Below are 18974 nucleotides of genomic sequence, written 5' to 3' on the forward strand. Positions count from 1 at the left end.
AGGCTTATGAGTGCACAGAGTTTTTCCATAGGTCCAGTGAGGCCCTCCTGTGGGGTGTCTAGATATATAGAATGACAGACTGCTTCTAGCAAAATTTCAGCCAGCAGGACAGTGTGCAACCTCCGGTAGCACAGCCCAAGGCGATGCCAGTGTTCGGTCCCAACTTCGCTCCAAGGAGCACCCTGAAGCCAGCTTCGGTATGAGCCCCAACATGCACGTAGGAGCATGCTCTGAGATGAAGACATGCTAATAAGCATGACAAACTACTTCGGGAAACAGGTTACATGCTGGGGAACCATACAAAAAAGGAAAATGATTGGCACTTTAAAGTTTCTTTTCAGTAAAACCTTTGAATCTATATGGTAGGATAGAAAAGGTCTTTCCACCTTACAAGACTAGTCTGAAAAAGAAAAAGCTGTTAAAAAAATATTATTTTTTTTTAAAAGGCATTGCAAAAAACTAATCAATAGCAGCATCTAGATTATGAAGCCAGAGACTAGTGTGTGGCAGGTAAAGAAAAAAACGTTTGCTGACAGCAGCCAACACCATGCTTCAACCCTACTTGCACTAAAAAAAAGAATTAGCAGCTGGGACAAGGAGCTTGCTCAAGGGAGCTCCAATGCAAGAAGGCAGGGCCTACACACGTAGCCCTGATTGTCGGTTTCATTCATTTAATGCACTCAGTTTTAAAAAATGCCAAGTTAACTGTGAAGCAATGGAGCTATGCATAGTTCTAGGGCTCAATAACATTGATACAATTAGATGATTAGAGTATTAAAGGTACACTTGGAAAGTCATGGGCGGTGGAGTTACATAGGCAGGTAATACAATTACAGGTGGATGGGCAATCCTTCGAAATTAACTTGTTGGTGGACTAGCAGATGTGCTCTTGCTCAAACTGTATTCCTGTGACTTTTACACAATTTGACTTAACTACACTGTTGAGTTCGTGGATCCCCATCAGTTCTTCCTTACTTTCTGCCATTAAGGCTGTTGTACAACACACACCATCTCCCAGAGAGGAGTACGGTGCAGGAGTAATCATACAAACAAAAGAACAAAAAACAATGCATCGTTTCTTCAGTGACAAAACTGTGATGCAAACCAATCTCAAGGAAACAAAGTATGTAGTGATTTTTTTTTTTTTAAAAAGACGAACAAAAGTCGAACTGGCCCAAGAAGCATCCAAACCAGCAGAATATCGAAAAAAGACTGAAAAGTCTGGGTAATTAAGAAAATATCAGGCATGTGGGGGTACTTTATTTCGTACCCGGTGTAAACATATCGCATGGGACCCTCCCGACTGTCGAAACGGTTTTAAAGTGTATTACATTTTAGGGACGGACCCAAAGAGATTGGTTGATCGATTGACAAAAATGCAGAAAGTTAAGTAGCATGGTAATAAGTCACAGAAACAGTAACTAAGGCAGAAATGTTTCACGGAATTTCTACTGAGCATACATTTAAACTCCTCAAACGTTTAATAATCATGAACACAAATGTTTCATAAATCAACATGTTAAACATAGCATAGTTTTAGGCTTCACTTAAAATCATATTCAGACAGTCTTTAGAAAGGTCAATAAATACTGCTCACCTCTCTGTCTGCCTTGAATGCTGCGGAGTGCCAGGATGTTCTGCTCATCAGAAAGAAACTGCTTCATCTTATGAAATGGTTCCTTGCCCCGTACAGTTAGTTTATTCCATGGTTTTGGCCTGGCCAAAATCTCGCTCACAGAGCCTTGCGACAGTCCCAAAACATAATGTCCAAATATCCGTTGCCCAATATTGTGCTTGATCAACTGCTCTTTCACCTGACGTGCAATTTCTGCAGTGTCCATCTCCTCCCCTTCAGAGATGCTTCCGGCGCTTTCTGAATGACTGGGAGATGGGGCCATGCCATTTACATCAGGACTTTGCTGTTGCAATGGACTTTGTGAAGATACAGAGTTTGTGCTGTATGGACCTGGTGAAAAAAGAATGCTTGTGCTTCCGGCTTCCTGCATTGCCTTGGAATAGAAGGACTGCATTAGTTGACGCTGAAGAAGAGAGTTTAGTGCAAATTTTCCTGTGGAGGCCAAGGGGGTGCTGTGTGCCAAGGATGAGCTGAAAAAGTCTTGACTTAAACCAGTTGGTGAGAAGTGATGTGTACCATTAGTATTGGAAACCTGCTCCCCTGCATTGCGGAGCAACTGAGAAGGCGGGGAAACTGGCAAAGTTGCCGGACGCTGACACTCAGGCTGGTCTTTCCCTTTTCTCCTGGCTGACCCTACAAGAAAGGTCAAACATAATGCATTATGGGGGATTAAAGAGGGAAAAAACAAGATAAAAACGCAAAGATTGCCCCACAAAATGAAAAGGTGCCTTTTTTTTTTAACAAGGGCCAATGAGGTTTTTAAATTGAATTTTCAATAAGCCAAACGGGCCCCCCAAATCAAGCCACATGCATGTAATGTTTGTACCTTTCTTGTACAGTGTGTTACAGCCTGGAGAAATCTACTTCGAATCATTTAATTGCTAACTCAAATACTGAAAGCCATTGCAATCGGAAAACAAACTGATTCAAGGTTTTAGAAAGAAAAGACCTGTCTGAACCCACAGTAAACATTTATGTTTTACAGTTGTTTTTCACACTGCAGCTGCATGAAACGGGAAAGCCACTTGAGGTCCCGTTTTCCTTCAAAAGCACAACAGGTGTCAAGGAACACTAAACTTTAAATAAACAAATCTGCACAGTATCTGAAACAAACCAAAAACGCCCTCTTATTAAATCTTTACAGATTTTGCAACATTTCATGTATTGGATCATTTCAATGACTCATACAGTGTAATTTAGTCAATCAAATAAATGCATGGGATTAGAAGACATTATTTTGTGCAAACGCTGCACCTTACTGTGGGAAAGGCCGATAGCGGATACGTATAAAAGCTTGGAAATCTACCCATCATCTCATTTTTCATTGCAACAGTGTTTAATGTCTATCTGACATTCCATTATCCAACCTATAACACAAGAAATCAAACATTATTCAGGTTTCTTACTGTACATAAATCTTTCTGTCAGGCCAGTCTCAGTTCACTACATCCTTACCCTAAAGCATAAACAGAAATAACAAAAATCCTACCACTCAAGTCGCTGTTGGTGATACGCAGGGTTGCATTCTCAGACTGCAAGGAACGGTTTTTCTCCAACAACAAAACCTCCAGAGGTTTAGACGCATCCTACATTAGCCAAAGTACAATTGTTAATTCTAAACAATATGAGTCAGCAACTAGCTAGAATGATAATGTCCAAAATATTTCTTGGTGCAAATTAGCGTGCAATTTTAAATGCCATATCTTGAAGAAATCAATTCACACAGTACAGACATTTTTGTAATTGTGAAACGGGCCCACTTCTCCCAGACAATATTGAATTACATTGGATTGTCGACTGCATTGCAGGAAAATTATTCTGTCCTTTTGGGATATTAGTAGATCACAGATAGGGCAATCATAACCCTTATGTTTTTCCAAACCAAACAGTATCAGTACAAGACCTGGTGCTAGCGTACTATGAGTTTCACTGACGGAAACAAGGAAGCATAATTAACAGCAATATTTGAGCAAAGGCCAATTATAATATTGCTGTTTAAATCTTATATACTCTGGATTCTATCTTAACACTTGCAATTTCAAATTAGAGAATGGAGTTCTGGAATTGAAAGGAAAGGAAAGGAGTAAAATGCTACAGATCCGTGGTCTGTTTGATTAGTATTCTTTAGAGAGTCATATGCTTCTCATCGATCCATCATCATGGGACAAGATCTCTAACAGGATTTGGAAAAGTTGAAAATCTTGAGCATTTTATGCAGGAATGCTAGTGCTCCTTCTGAGGTAATAGGAATTTTAGATTCACTTCATCTTTATTGTTACTTTCTAATTATTTTGGCTATTCACCACACCTTGAGCAGAGCTTAAAATGTCATTAATTCAGTCACAATTGGTTAGTTACTTTTATTGCTCCGTGAATGACAAATGTGGAAAATCTGACAAGCATTAAGATAACATTCAATACTAATACGAGTGTGTGGCAGATGGCACGTAAAACAGTTTGTTTCATATATGTATGAGGTTTGAATGTTAGTGCTACTGTAGTAGAGCATATGGGCAATTAATGCCATGCAGAATAATTCCTATATAATCTACGGAAAATGGAATGTAAAGAATTTAGAATGTACTCTTAGTGAATTGTTCCAGAAGCGATAAACTAGTTGGATGATTGAAGCGTGAAACTTCAATGGGACTTTTGTATGCATTATAACAATAAAAGAACATTGAATAGAGTTGGTGGAGTCGGAAAATACGACAAGACTTTGGAAAGAAAGGAGGGTTGTGCCCTTATGTCTACCCAATCGTTAAGAAAAACTGTGCATGGATCTTCTGAAAAGAGACAGTGGAACTTGTAGTCACCTGGCTGAAGTCAGAACAACTAGAAAACAGTCTTAGATAGGACTAATTTAAAGTATGAAGTAGCAAAAGGCTTTTGAGAAAGAAAAGTGGAGGGAAAGATTTCACACTCACATACATAACATTCCCCATTCAATTTAGTACAATGACGTCCAGTCATGCACTTTTTCTTTACATTCTGGAACTTTTTGTCCTGGATTTAACATGGAGAAACCCAGGACTACAAGTCACAGAATGCAAAGTAAACATTGAGACTTCGCTTGCCTCTCCCAAAAGGAATGGTGCATGTTGGCTAGTATGCAATCTTGTAAAATGTCACTTCTCTGTAGGATTGAAAGAACAAGCTTCTCTTCATAAATCAAAAATGCAGATATTAACCCTGGAAGCAAGGTTGGATATTTAAAAGGTGCAACATTATCTTAATATGCCTTAAATGGACGCGTATTCATTTGTAGTGACCAAATGAATCCCTCAACTCTTGGATTATAAAATATTAGAATGTCTCCAAGAAGCACAGATAATTTTCAAAATTCTGTTTGTGTTTAATTTGTAGAGCATTGGTGGAAGATCATGTTTTATACATAAAAATAGGTGAGGGGAGGGTCCTGACAGGATGCTGCAAACCCAATAGCTTGCCAAATCACCATCCAATCTGGGTTTACCAAGAGAGTGAAGGAGGAAAAGGAGAAGGAGGGGATAAAGTGTGCGCAGAGGAGAAGGAATGAGACTAAGAAGGAGAGAGAAGGAGTGGATAAGTGTTCTAATGATGGTTCTAATTTGTATCTCGCAGGGAGTCTCCTGACAATGTCTTTTTTTATGGTGAACATATTTCCCCCATGCACCTTCATCTAAGAGAGGCCTCATTCAGGGCGAACAGAAAATGTAACTCAGTGCATGAGTACCTGCGAGTCCCAATGACTCCAAGACAAGGGTGCGCACGAATTACTTCGCTGAGCCGGTCATCCGGCTTGGCTCCTTGTGTACCTCACTGGCTGGTGGCAGCTATTTTTAAGGCGTTAGAAGGCTGCACACTAACAGGCATTTTGTGAACAGAGAGGAAAGATTTGCTCCATGCAGGTCGACACTAAAGTAGCAAGCTAGGTTTAGAAGTCCAGTGAGACTTCAGCACAGCACTGTTTTCACCAGGTAAGAATGGAATTGCATACGTCATCTTAGATTCACCTGGCAAGCATGCCATATATGTCCATAGCATTCCTGAGACTCCAGATTGGTAGCTCAGAACCACAGTGACATGTCTGCCTAGGTGGGTGAATGGATGCATGAATGGGTGTCTGGGCTTCATACCTAGGTGTTTAGTGAGGGGGACGGTGCCGGGGAAAATTTGAATATAGCAACCACTTGTTATTAGGTAGACTCCAAAAAGCTAAACATTGCAGTGTGCTTGATTGGAGGCTGGATGTGCATCATGCCGCGAAGAAATAGTATCTGCTCTATGGTGTCAAATGCTTGTGCTCACTCCAAAGGAAGTTGAAAGAAGGAGGACTTACCTTAGGAAAACAAAGGATTTTCTCCTGCACTCTACAATCTGACAGCAAAGTACTGCTGGAAACTGCGTGCTTCAGGCCTCACAAAGGCACCGTTGGTTCTCGTACCTTTAATATTTTATAATGCGCTCAATACCAGAAAGCAGTCTCTGAACGCAGGACTGGGATTCAAACCTGTGCTGATCTGCATTGTCTTGCCTCCAAGACAAGTACGTTTTCCCTCAACTAACCTTCCTGTGCTCAACCTATCCTCCGCGACTTTGGGACTCCGGTGCTTATTTGAGTAACACTTGCTAGTCACTCAAGCAGCTTACATTGTGTTTGGGACTCCCATCTCTTCCGCATTAGTCCACCAGAATGTGTTTTAAGACCTATGACTGCCGAAGCATCATTTTACCAGCTTTGGTACCGCTTGCTTGCTGCCTGCACTGCCTGTATTCAAGGCCCCAATTAATGGTTCTTATTTTGACCTTAAATTAAAAATGCCATTGTGATCACAGATTATTTGTGAATGGAAATCCAAGAATTTGGTCTTCATCATTAATTGTATTTAACCGGTTAGGCAATTCGCTTTGCATTAAAAGATGAGTGGCATGTTTAACTCCATTAAGAAAAATGATTGTTTACACACAAGATGGTTATCTTTTGAGAGTAGTCTGTTACTCTATCAATTATGTTCAATACAGGTACACAAGATTGATGTGAACTGAGTGCACGTATGGATGGCCCACGGGTATGGAAGACTACAGGCCGACTGTTTTCACATAGAATAGCTAGAGTCAAAATTCCAGCAAGCTTCAGTCTGTTTTTAATTTGGTGTCTGATACCGATTGATTTTGTATGCAAAATAGTCGATGTATTGCTGTCTCACAAAACAATATATTCTTTTACCATGGGATTGTAGTCTTGGAGTTCTGTGCCTTTCACATTTATTTTTATACTTACAGGTCAGAATCACTTTTGCCTTCTTGTACACTTTGTGAAAGTATAAAATAAGGTGCGAGATAATGGAATTTTCTAAATATTCAGTTCCCATAAAACTATTTATTGGTACTAAAAATGTGAGTGAAATCAACTAGAGAATTCAAGTGAAGAAATAATCCATATGTAGTAAATAATATTTCTTGAATACATTAAATATATCGCTCATTTATCGAAGGGGATTTAAGATGCCTAAAAATGTTATTTAGATGATTGAAAAATAATAGATGTCATTGGTGTAAATGAACGATATCCCACAGGAATTAATTGTGTGTGAATAATTACAAGTTACTCGCCGTAGTGACTGACTTGGTCCTAGTTCATAGTCTCCTTTCCTCCATACTGTAGCAGCGTCCCTCGCTAGAGACAGGAACTGAACCGTTTTAACCAGCATGAGCTATCTTAACTCCGCCCACTGGCACCACACCTCTGTCCCCTTTGACGCGTCGGCTACATTAAAGTTGCCTAACAACATTGCTTGTTTGTTTATTCATTTAGTATAGCGCGCAGAACCCATAGATAACAACGCGCAAAAGAGAAAAGGAAAGTTAAGATTACATAAAAACTTGGTTGCAGGATAAGGCACAGGTGAGTATAAAGCACAGCATTACATTTTGTAGAATATGGTGAGAGGACATATTTACATATATACACACAGCCATATGTATGTATATATAGTCAGGTTGGCATGATTCAGTCGGGGGAGTCGTTGGATCGTAACCAGGAGAGAGTGTTTCGCCTAAAGCTATAATAGGATTAGTCTGTTCTGATGTTGAGTGGCAGGGCGGTCCAATGTTGAGCAGCTATGACCGGGAAGCTACTGCCGCCAGATTTCTTATTTCTGAATTTGGGTACCTGAAGGCAATGAGAGTTAATCATTCTGGTGGGGAGGGTGGAGGATCTTTTTGCAATTCTGGCTGCGAGATATGGGGGTGCTGCATTGTTTAGACATTTGAAGGTGAGTGATGCTGTTTTGAGTGAGATGCGGTCATAGATTTTGAGCCATTTGTGTTCTCTTCTTTTGCTGGAGATGTGTTCCTTGGAGGGTAGGTTAAGGGCTGTTCTGAGTGCGTTGTTTTGTAGTGTTTGGAGTTTGTCGGTTATGTATTTGTTGGCTCCCAGGTACATGGCGTTACAGTAGTCAAGTCTGGATAGTATTAGGGCATTGGCGATGATGATGCAGCTAGCTTGGGAGAGGAATGCTCTGCTTGCCCTGATTAACTTGCATGTGTAGGCGGTATAGGATGCTAGCGAGTTTACTTGTTTTTTTTAGTGACAAGTCTGAGTCGAGGTAAACCCTAGAGTTTTCACTGTTTTGGCAACTGTGATGGTGTTGCCATCGATGTTGAATGCCTCGTAGTTGGAGCTATGTTTTTTTAGATTGCCGCTGGAGCAGAGGAGCAGGATTTCGGTTTTATCATCAAAGTTGCCCGAAAGGGGTATGAGGATCTGGGTGTCATCTGCATAGTTGGTGTATGTGACACCCAGTCTGTCCAACTTGTGAAATAGGGGCTTGGTAAAGATGTTGTAGAGGGTGGAGACGCAGGAGCCCTAGGGTACACTGCATGCTATTTTGATGGGGTCTGCAGAGCTAGTGAGGAGAAGACTCTCATAGTTCGATTGTCCAGGAATGATTGGATCCAGGCTATGGCATTGTTCGAGACGTGGGCAGCCGAGGCCAGGTGTTCGCACAGGACTGTGTGATCTACCACGTTAAAAGCCGCCGATAGGTCGAGAAGGAGTAGCATGGCGGTCTTTCCTTTGTCATTAATCTCATTGATTTGGGTTTTAAGGTCGATTAAGGCTGTCTCAGTTCCGTGTTGCGGTCTGAAACCCGATTGTCGGGTGCCTAGTAGTTTGTGAGTTTCTAGATATTGCTGGATTTGCAGGTATGCGGTATGCTACTCTGTCTATTATCTTTAATAAGAAAGGTACCTTGGTGATGGGTCTGTAATTGGTGGGGATTGCGGGGTCTAGGGTTTGCTTCTTGAGTAGAGGCAGAACCCACGATTCTTTGAGATTGCTTGGTATGGTGTTGGAGGAGAAAGATGCATTGATCAGTTTGGTTATAAAGGGAGCCAATTCCCTGGCAGCATCCTTGATTATCTGGGTGGAGAGGGGCGCCGTTGTCACATTTGCAATTGGATGGTTTAAGTGAGGCAATGACTTTCTGTTTCTGGGATGGAGATTTTAGCGAATCTGAAGAGGTTCTGGTCAGGAGGAGTGGTAGTTTTGGTATGATTGGTAGGAGATGATTTGTTGGTGGTTATGGAGTCTTTTTTCAGTGTGATTTTGGTTTAGAGAGTTTTGATTTTATTGGTTAGAGCGTTTTTGACGCTGGTACACCATTCTTTGTCTTTGGTTATGTTGTCTGGTGCGGTTATGGGGGGATTCTAGTTCCCTTAGTATGGCAAATAGTTCTCTGGTATTGGAGATGGATTTTTTTGATTCTTTCATTGAATAGGTTCTTTTTTGTGAGTAGGATTTCTTTTTTGTAATTATTTGCCAAGAGTTTAAGTTGTAGTTTGTTCTTTTCTGTGGGGGAGTTGCGCCATTGGATTTCTAGTTTTCTTTTGTGCATTCTAAGTTCTTTCAGATGGGGGGTGAACCAGGTGTTCAGGTGAGCTTGTTGTTTGCTTTTGTGCATTTTTAGAGGGGCAATGATGTCCAGTCTTTTCTTCATGGCATTGTTGTAGCTTTCTACTAGGCACTTTGGGTTTAAGTTGTCGGGGAGAGCATCGAGGGTTGGCAGTAGAAGTGGTAGTAGGTTGACAGGAGTTATATTTTTTTTTGCTCTAGTGGGCAGTGGTGGTGGCATGATCTTTTCTTTGCTGACTTCTTTATTGAGTGATAGTGTGAAGTCAATGAGGTAGTGGTCTGTTCAGTGTTGGGGAGTGATTTTGGTGATGGTAGTATCGCCGTTCAAGGTGGCGACCCAGTCCAAGGTCCTACCTTTATTAACGGTAGGGGTAAGCACTTTTTTTTGGATTAGACCGTGTTCAGCTAGCATGTTGGCTATGGCTTGTGCTGGTTTGTCATCAGGGTCGTTCAACCAAGATTCAGGTCATCTAATAATAGTATTTGAGAGGTGTCTTTTGTATTGTTAGCTAAGAGGCTGGATAGGTCAGCCTTGAATGAGCTAATGGGGCCAGGTGGCCTGTATATTAGGTAGATAGTTAAGGTGCGGCAGTTGGAGATGGGTAGTTTGGCTGTGAGGAGCTCGCAAGATTTGAGAGGTGTTTGAGTGAGTGGTCTTAGCTCAAGATTGGTTTTTGCTATGATGGCCAGACCGCCTCCTTTGTTATTGGGTCAGTCCATTCTGATTATTTGATAGTTTTCAGGGATGGCTATTGAGAGTGCTGGGCCTGCGCATTCGTGCAACCACGATTCAGTGATTGCTAGTAGGTCGAGGTTGTTAATGGATAAGGTATCTGCTATTTCCGTGGCTTCTTGATGGGCGAGTAGAGCCTAATGAGACCCGTCAGATGTCTTAACCACCGGATTGGAGGACAAGAAGATCTCCTCCGAATTCCTTTTTTTAATTTTTATAATTGTATTTGGTTTCAAACCTTTTATAAAACCATTTTCACACTTTAGCACTTCATAATAGTATTACAATTCCTTAAAACTTTACCACAATCACAATAAATCATACCAAATAAAATCTATAAAATTCATTATCTCAATTCAGTCCTAACCAAAATTAGCCATAACGCCCTATAGACTGACTTACCAATTTAAAATACTATTTTACATCTTTCTAGCACCTGAACTACTGCTATTGTCAGTCCCTCAAAGTGCCCAGAAATCAACTTTTCCCAGAACATTTCTGGGATAAAGTGCTGAAAAACCAATCCAAATCTTTCAAAGTGGTTACATCTTTCCTCCCAAGTTCCCTCACAATCCATAAGGAGATGTCTGAGAGATTGCTCTTCCGGTGTTTTACATACATTACAGAATATAATGGCGTACTCTCCCATCCCCCTTCTAGAGAGGACCTGTGTGTACTACATTTAGTCGTATTCTCCCAAAAGAATTCCTGGTCCTCCAATAGGGGAATTTCACCAAATACTTTGCCATATAGCCCCATTTTTTGTCAACCTTCAAGAATGAATTGGATTTACCGTGGAGCGCACTTCCTCTACCGTAGTTATCCAGTCCATTTCATCCCAGGATATTTTTACCTTCCCCGGATTCTGGATCAAAGTTTGCATGTCTAAATGTACCTTATCCAGCTCTTCCTTTGCCCCGTTTCACATATTTGTTAGCAATTTAGATTTGTTATCTAAATGAGCCTTTACATCTGCATATGTCTCTTTTTGAGCCGTAATTATGAGTCAAAACAGGGAGATTAACTTCAAACCTGCCTTAGCCTTTAGCGATCTCAATCCCAATTCAAATCTAATACTTTAAATCGGAAGGCACATTGGCAATCCAAGAACATTCTTTTAGATGAGTCCCTCCCATCTTTCCCAATTACCATACCAAAGGAGGGGCTTTGCCTCCAACCCATAGAAAAGAATTGGAATTACTTCAGCTTGGTAATATTTAATGGTATAATAGAAAATGTACAAAACCTTGACCAGAACTTTTTTATCTGGTGGATCAGTTGTGCGATTTTCATACAAACATCCTGCTCCACTTTCCAAACTGCCGGAGAAGCATACATTTTAAAACCCGAATAGGTCCGCTCCTCCACCCTTTCGATACGTTGATCTTCAATCTCCCACTGGGGAAAGGTGATTTTTTTTATTCTTGTGCTTAAAGACCATTATCCTGGACTTGTTGGGATTTAAAGCCAAGCCATTCTCCTTTACGTAAATGTGCAGTTTGTTCAGGAGGCGCTGTAGCCCTGTTGCAGTCTTGTCCAACAATACTACATCGTCAGCATAAGCGAGCCAATGGATCTTCACTTCATTTAACATTGGACTCGCTAATGCCGAGGTCTCAAAGAACTCTCCCATGTCTGCTAAGTATAGATAAAAAAAGAGGGGTGTTCCCAGACATCCCTGCCAAACCCCCCTTTCTACCACCACTGGCTCAGACAGGTGTCCTTCATCTAGGCGTATTCTTACCATTGTATCTTTATGGAGTTCCATTAACATTCCCAAGATCCCCTCTGAAATACCTCTTGCTCTTATCTATGCCCAAAGCCTACTACTGTCGACTTGGTCAAAGGCCCTGGAGAAATCCATCCACGCTCCAAAGATCTGTTGTTCTCCCCTCTACCCAGTGTTTTCACTCAAAAGATGTATTACTTCTCCATTGATAGCTGTAGAGAGACCTCTCCTGAAAATCGTTTGACATTTCTACAGGGCCTTCGCATTCTTTACCCAACATTCCATTTCCCCCAGCAATACTCTCATAGATAATTTACTTTCTATATCAAGGAGAGCGATCGGGCAATAGTTTGCTGCTGCTAACCGATCGCCCCGCCCCTTGAACAGTGGTATTACTAGAGTTGTCTTCCAAGAGGGAGGGAATTCCTGACTCATCAAGATCTCCCTAAACAGCCTACTCAGAAGTTTTGTCCATAAGGAGGGGGAGGGGGTTATTTTTCAACACCTGGTAAGTGAGGGCATTTGGCTCTGCTGCTTTAGAGGTTGAGCTATTCCCAATTAACTCTATTAGAGTCTGTACAGTGACTGTAAGGCTCAAAGCCACTTCCTTGCTGGTATAAGACATGCATTACTCACCGTAATAGCATTTCTGATGATTCTATCTGCTTAGATTCACATGCTGTGCATATGGTCCAACATCCAGAGGTAACCGCAGAGTATTGCATCTTGTCTTTCGGGGACCGAAAGGGGACGTCGGCATAGGCGTGTCTATAACACTATCCCTATCGTGACGTCTGTAGTACCGAAAACCCCTCACGCGCTGAGGTCCCTCCGATTGTACTACTTCTGCCATGAGGGAGCCCAAGGCTATAGTGAGTGAGTACGTAAAGAGAGAAAGTAGAAAGTTGTCTGTGTTCCTTCCACCCCGAGCAGGGGGGGGGGATAGGGAGGGCGCATGTGAATCTAAGCAGATACAATCATCAGAAATGCTATTACGGTACGTAATGCAGGTCTTCAGATTCTTGTTAATCTGCTTAGAATCACATGCTGTGCATGGACTAGCAAGCAGTACCCGGAGTTGGAGGTGGGTTGTGAGAAGGAACAGTAGAGAAAAGATGTCTTAGTACTGCTTGTCCCACCTGAGAATCAGACCTAGAATGAGTGTCTAGGCAATAGTGTTTTGTAAAGTTGAGTACAGAACTCCAGGTTGCCGCTTTCCAAATGGGCTCAAGAGGAACATTTGCAATGAATGCTATGGATGCCCCAGTGCCTCGAGTAGAGTGTGCTCTAGGCTTGAAGGGCATTTCTCTCTTAGCAAGAGTGTAACATAGTGTGATGCATTTGACAACCCACCTTAAAATAGAGAAGGGGATCCTGTCTCTAAATCAGCTACCAGCTGCCACTGAAACTAAGAATTGTTTAGTCTTCCTTAGTGGTTTAGTTCTTTCCAGGTAAAACAGGACTGCGCTGCGCACGTCTAGTGTGTGAAGGCTTCTTTCGGCCATGTTAGTAGGGTTCTGGAAGAAAGTGGGTAGTTCGATTGACTGGTTCACATGGAACTTCGAGATGAATTTAGGCGCAAACCTGGGATGTGTGCACAGAACTACCTTATCTTTGTGGACTGTAACAAAGGGATCTAAAACAGAAAGAGCATGTAGTTCGCTAACCCTTCTGATAGAAGTGATAGCCACTAGAAAGGCCGTCTTATAAGTCAGGTCTTTCAGACTTTCTTTATGCATAGGCTCGATGGGAGCTCCCATGAGCCTGGTCAAGACCACATTCAGATCCCATCCAGGGGCTGGGTGAGAGATGGGAGGATAAATCCTCTTAACCCCTTCCATAAAGGCTTTAATCACTGGTATTTTCCACCACGATACCTTTTGTTGTGATGTGGTGTAGGCTGACAGAGCAGCCAGATGAACCTTTAGGGAATTGAAGACTAACCCAGAGTCCAACAGGTGGGTTAGATACAACACAATGTGTGAGGGTGAGTAATCGATGGGATTGACGCCCTTGGAATTGCACCAGATGACAAAAAGTTTCCATTTGTTGGCATAGCAATAACGTGCATTAGGTTTCCTCGCTTCCCTGAGTATGTCCGTGCACCTCTGAGGGAGTTGCAGGTGTCCAGACTATGATCTCAGGAGCCAGGCTGCTAAATTCAAAGTTTGTGGGCATGGGTGTAGTGTCTCCCCCCTGTCCTGAGACAACATGTTGTACCGGCAGGGCAACTTGACTGGTGGGGAGAGGGACATTTCCATCAGGTGAGCGAACCAGGGTTGGCGGGCCCACATGGGGCCACCAGTATCATGCTAACTGGTTCCTGGTGCATCTTGTGCACTAACCTGTTAAGGGGAGTGAGGGGGGGAAAAGCGTAGACAAATTTCCCCAACCACATTATCCAGAGACCGTTCCCCTTGGATCGGTTCTGGTGGTACCTGGAGGCATAGTCTTGGCATTGGGCGTTCTCCTGAGTAGCGAACAGGTCAATCTCTGGGAAACCCCATTCTGCGAAGACGTTGGACACAATATCTTCATGCAGTCACCATTCATATTCTTCTGGCAAAGGAAAATCTCTGCCGAGTACATCTGCCAGAAGATTGAGTTCCCCTGGAACACGTTGGGGCAACAAAAACATCTTGTGTTTGAGAGCCCATATCCAAATGTTTTAGGACAGCTTGGATAGCCCTGGAGAGCGAGTGGCCCCCTGTTTGTTCAGGTAATACATTGCTGTGGTACTGTCGGTTAGGATCAGCACTGTCTTCCCTTGCAGTTGCACCTGAAAGACTTTCAATGCTTTGAACACGACTAATAGCTCCAGTAAGTTTATATGGTTGGACGATACTTGAGGGGACCACACTCGTGTGCTGTCTGCTGAAGCAGGTGAGGCCCCCAGCCTGTGAGAGATGCGTCTGTCGTGAGAGTGACTTTCACTGCAGGGGTGATGAAGGTCTTCCCCTTCAAGAGGTTTTCTCTTGACCACCACTGCAGAGAGAGAACGAGGGCTGGCGAGACAACTAACAGATCTTCCCATTGTCCGCTGGCCTGACACCACTGGCTGTTGAGCCACCCTTGCATGGGACGCATGCGCAGCCGCGCGTGGGATACCAAGTTATACATGATGCCACCATCCCTAGCTAACGCATGGCCTTGCGTACCGTCACTTCCCGACTGGCTACATATAGAGGAATCGGAGAGCATGTTCTGAACCCTCTCGCTGGAGGGGAAGACAAGACTGTCTTCCGTCCGAATTAATGCTCCCAGAAATTGTTTTACTTGGCTGGGGACTAAGCTGGATTTCTTTTCGTTGATTGAGATGGAGATCTACTGTTTTTTGGGTGTTTGAAAAACAAGCGTCGAACGAGTCCCCCATAATGAGCCAGTCATCGAGGTAAGGGTAAACTGGGACTGATAGTGTGCTGCTGCCACTGCCAGGACTTTGGTAAACACCCTTGGCGCTGAGGCGATGCCAAAGGGGAGTAACTTGAATAGGTAGCGTTTGTCTTGGATCATGAACCTTAGGTATTTTCTGTGCGCTGGCAACATTGAAATATGAAAGTATGCACCTTTCATGTCCAATGTTGCCTTGAAGTCCCCTTGTTTCAGCAATGGGATCACTTCCTGCAGTGTTACCATGCAAAACCTCTTGGGTTTTATAAACTTGTTCGCTGGGCGCAGATCTAGAACAGGACGCATGTTGAGATCCTTTTTGGGTACAAGGAAGTACACTGAATAAATACCCTTGTTTACCTGAAGAATAGGGACGGCTTCTATGGCGTCCTTTCCAAGCAGTGCTTCCACCTCTTGGATCATGATCTCCAGATGGTCCGGTGAAAGGCGCCGTGAGCGCGGTGGTCTGAACTGTGGAGGTCGGGTGAATTCCACGCAATAACCGTGAGCGACCGCCTTTAAGACCCACTGGTCGGAAGTTATACCCTCCCATGCCTTGAGGAAAGATGTTAATTGCCCCCCGACCGGGGAGACAAGAGAGGGGACCTGGACTTGGTGGTCATTTCTGACCTGAGGCTGTGGCTCCTCTAGGATTGGGGCCTCTGTCTCTACCTTTGCCGCGTTTCTGACCCCTTGAGGGGTAGTAAGTGGGGCTTCCAGATGTTTGATTTGTGTTGAAGTTACCCGTGCCGTAGTAGTTTTGACCAGCACGGGCTTGCCCTCGAAAGGACAGCCGAGAATTATTACCCCTCTAGGAGGACGGTTTCTGTGTAATTTGGTGCAAGGACCTTATAGTCTCATGCTCCTTCTTGGCTGTCTCCAAAGCTTCATCCACTGCTTCCCGAAGAGGTTAGTCTCTCAATGGGTTTATTAATGAGGGAGGCCCGAGTCTCAGGTCTAAATCCCGATGTACGCAGCCATGCATGTTTTTTTCAGAAGAGTCTATTGTGCAAGAGACCTGCCTGCTGTTTCTGCAGTGGCCAGGGTGTTCTTCACCACATTCTGTTTAACAAGTCTTCCCTCTGAAACAATGGCGAGAAGCTTTGTCCTGGCGGGTTCAGGAACCTCCTGGAGGCCTTCCTAAAGCAAGTTCCATTGGGCATCAGCATAGCTTGCTAATAGCGTAGTATTATTAGCAACCCGAATGGTGTATGCAGCTGCTGATGTGACACGTTTGCCCAGGGCATACAACCTTTTAGACTCCTTGTCCGGTGGTGATTCTCCCGTGGCAAGGGGTACCCCCTGCCCTCTTTCAAGTGGTAGTCACTACCAGTGAGTCTGGGATGGCGTGCCCTTTGATATACAGAGGGTCGGAGGAAGGCTGTAATAATTTTTTGACTCTCTGGTTCACTGCACGTGTCTGAGCAGGTGAAACCAATGAGGGAGCTACCCGTCTCTTAACAGAGTTAAGGAGGGGGATGGATTGACTCGCCAGAGGTTTTTCCTTAATAATATCCTCCACAAAATCCTGCTCGGGTACCGCCTCTTGAGTGTCAATTTTGAAGTATTCAGCTGCTTTCTTCAACATGGAGTTGAAAGCCATTTGGTCATCCACAGGGGAGGCCTGGCGAGCCGGGGTGGATGGAGGAGAGTCTAGGCACAAAATATCAGTGTCCTGATCTTGCTGTGTCCAAGGGTTTAGACCTCCCTGCTGTGTTTCCACCCGGTTGTCCGTCGTATCCTGTTGATCTTCCTCATAGCTTGAGAAAAGAAGCTTCTTCATTATAGATGTCTCTATATGTGTCCATATGGACCACGTCTTCTTGTTGGAAAATATGAACTGAATTTCAGGGTCAGGGTCTACCCGAGCCCTTTTCGGGGGAGGATGATCAGAAGAACTGATAATCTGCTCCAGCAGATCCATACAACCCTCACATTTTTCTGCAGTCCACTTAGAGGACCCAAACGGGCCTATGCGAGGAGAAACAACGTTCTCCGCACTGTGGCATCGAAAGGAACCTCTGAGGGTGTCGGAGAGAGGCTCTTGACAATCTATGTAAGTCTCATCGGAATCGGGGATCCAATCCACCGAAATCTTTTCCGCGGCTTGGCCCATAACCTTAGGCGGAACCGGAGTAAGGCCCACCGCCGCTGCGATTCTTCCGCTGCTACTGTGGATAGTCGCCGAATCGTCTTGAGACAAAGGCTCTGATTTGGCGGCAGTAGAAATACCATCCGCGCACTAGGAGGCCTAGCGGTCGGTTTTTCTGGGTAGAGGCCTAGCCGTAGTTTTCGGGCCTACTGAGGCCTTGGAAATCGTCGAAGCGTCAGGCTCCCGAACTTAGACGCCTGTAGGTTTTGGAGTAGCGCCCTTGGTTTGTTTTCGATTGCCCGGTCGTGTTGGGTGTCCTGACCCACGTTTGAGCTATCATGCTACAACATTTGGTGCTGTGGCCTTAGAAAATCCAAGATGGCCAAAAAGCCCACATGTGCGCCAGAATCCAGGAGAACCACGCAGTTTGTGCGCACACCAAAATGGTTACCTAACTTGCCACCCACCAGTGTAAAGAAAGATCTTTGTTAACAAAATCCACTGTTACTAATGTCAAAAAGTTGCTGAAATCGTGGCTCATCGGACCACTTTAAAGATTCAACCCTTTTGTGGGGTTCCACATAACCATTTTACTGTAAGGAGCCCCATCAAAACAATGTTAAGCAAGGATTATTTACTACCATGTAAGAACCATTCCCGTTTGGAATGCATTAATCCAAGAAAGATCCCAAAAATGGATGCGGTACCAACAAAATCCTCAAGGCGGCGCTAGCGGTCTAAACTCTGACAGGAGAACTGAGTGCAGTTGCTGACAAAGGCATTTGACTCAGCTGACTTCAAAGGCTGCATTTGAATCAAAAATTAGCCACCTGCTGTTCCCAGAGGCCAGAAGCCTGGGAAACCCTCTCACCTCAAGAGATTCACACCACAGCCCAGGATATCACATGGTCATAATAACCAAATGCAATGTGACCCCCTGGTCTGCTGACCTAAGCCTCCTGGAGACCACACAATAGGCTCTTGCACTTGAATAGAATATGCTGATTTTTACTGTTTCCTGTCAACAAAGGCCTGCCTGCCAGCAGAGGCATGGTCACTGACCCACCCAAGTCTTGGAGGCGGACTCCAACACTCTGAGAACTGAATTGAAAGCAAAATATATATTTTACAGAAACACTGATAACTCTTTGTAATCAAATGACAGGAATGTATAACTTTGCGAGCCTTAATTTAAAAAATGTACCTTCGATTCAAGCCCAAACTCCAATTTGTGTGATGTTCTGGGGCAAAACCCGCTATTTATTGACACCACATACTCTGTGTTTAAGCTAGAGATATGGGAATTTACTGGAGTAGGTATGGACAGCCTGTGTAAATGTGTATAACTTTTAATGAAGAACCAAGGTTGCATAACCCACTAAAATCGAAAATAAGTTGCCATTTTTGAATGCAAGCCCTCAGGAAGAGCAGAGTTTGAACAGAGTATACCTCATGTGATATGTGATGGGTGCATGTAATTTTAAACAACTGTATCTG

At 43.6% G+C, this 18974-nt stretch overlaps 1 protein-coding gene across 4 annotated transcripts in view; it reads right to left on the reverse strand.

The window, feature by feature from the left end:
• The window catches only part of CUX1 (cut like homeobox 1), a 2307153-nt gene that overhangs the window by 1259707 nt on the left and 1028472 nt on the right, over positions 1-18974 (reverse strand). For 3 of the 4 annotated variants that reach the window (XM_069614986.1, XM_069614987.1, XM_069614988.1), the window contains exons 14-15: positions 3126-3222; positions 1598-2269 (exon numbers count right to left, since the gene is read on the reverse strand). In XM_069614986.1, the coding sequence (XP_069471087.1) occupies positions 1598-2269; positions 3126-3222 (769 nt within the window). The remainder of the gene's footprint in view (positions 1-1597; positions 2270-3125; positions 3223-18974) is intronic. The other variant, XM_069614989.1, reaches the window with a different exon arrangement.

This window comes from Ambystoma mexicanum, chromosome 9, assembly GCF_040938575.1.
Source record: "Ambystoma mexicanum isolate Mex_15411 chromosome 9, UKY_AmexF1_1, whole genome shotgun sequence".
In the NCBI taxonomy this organism is placed as follows: Eukaryota; Metazoa; Chordata; class Amphibia; order Caudata; family Ambystomatidae; genus Ambystoma; species Ambystoma mexicanum.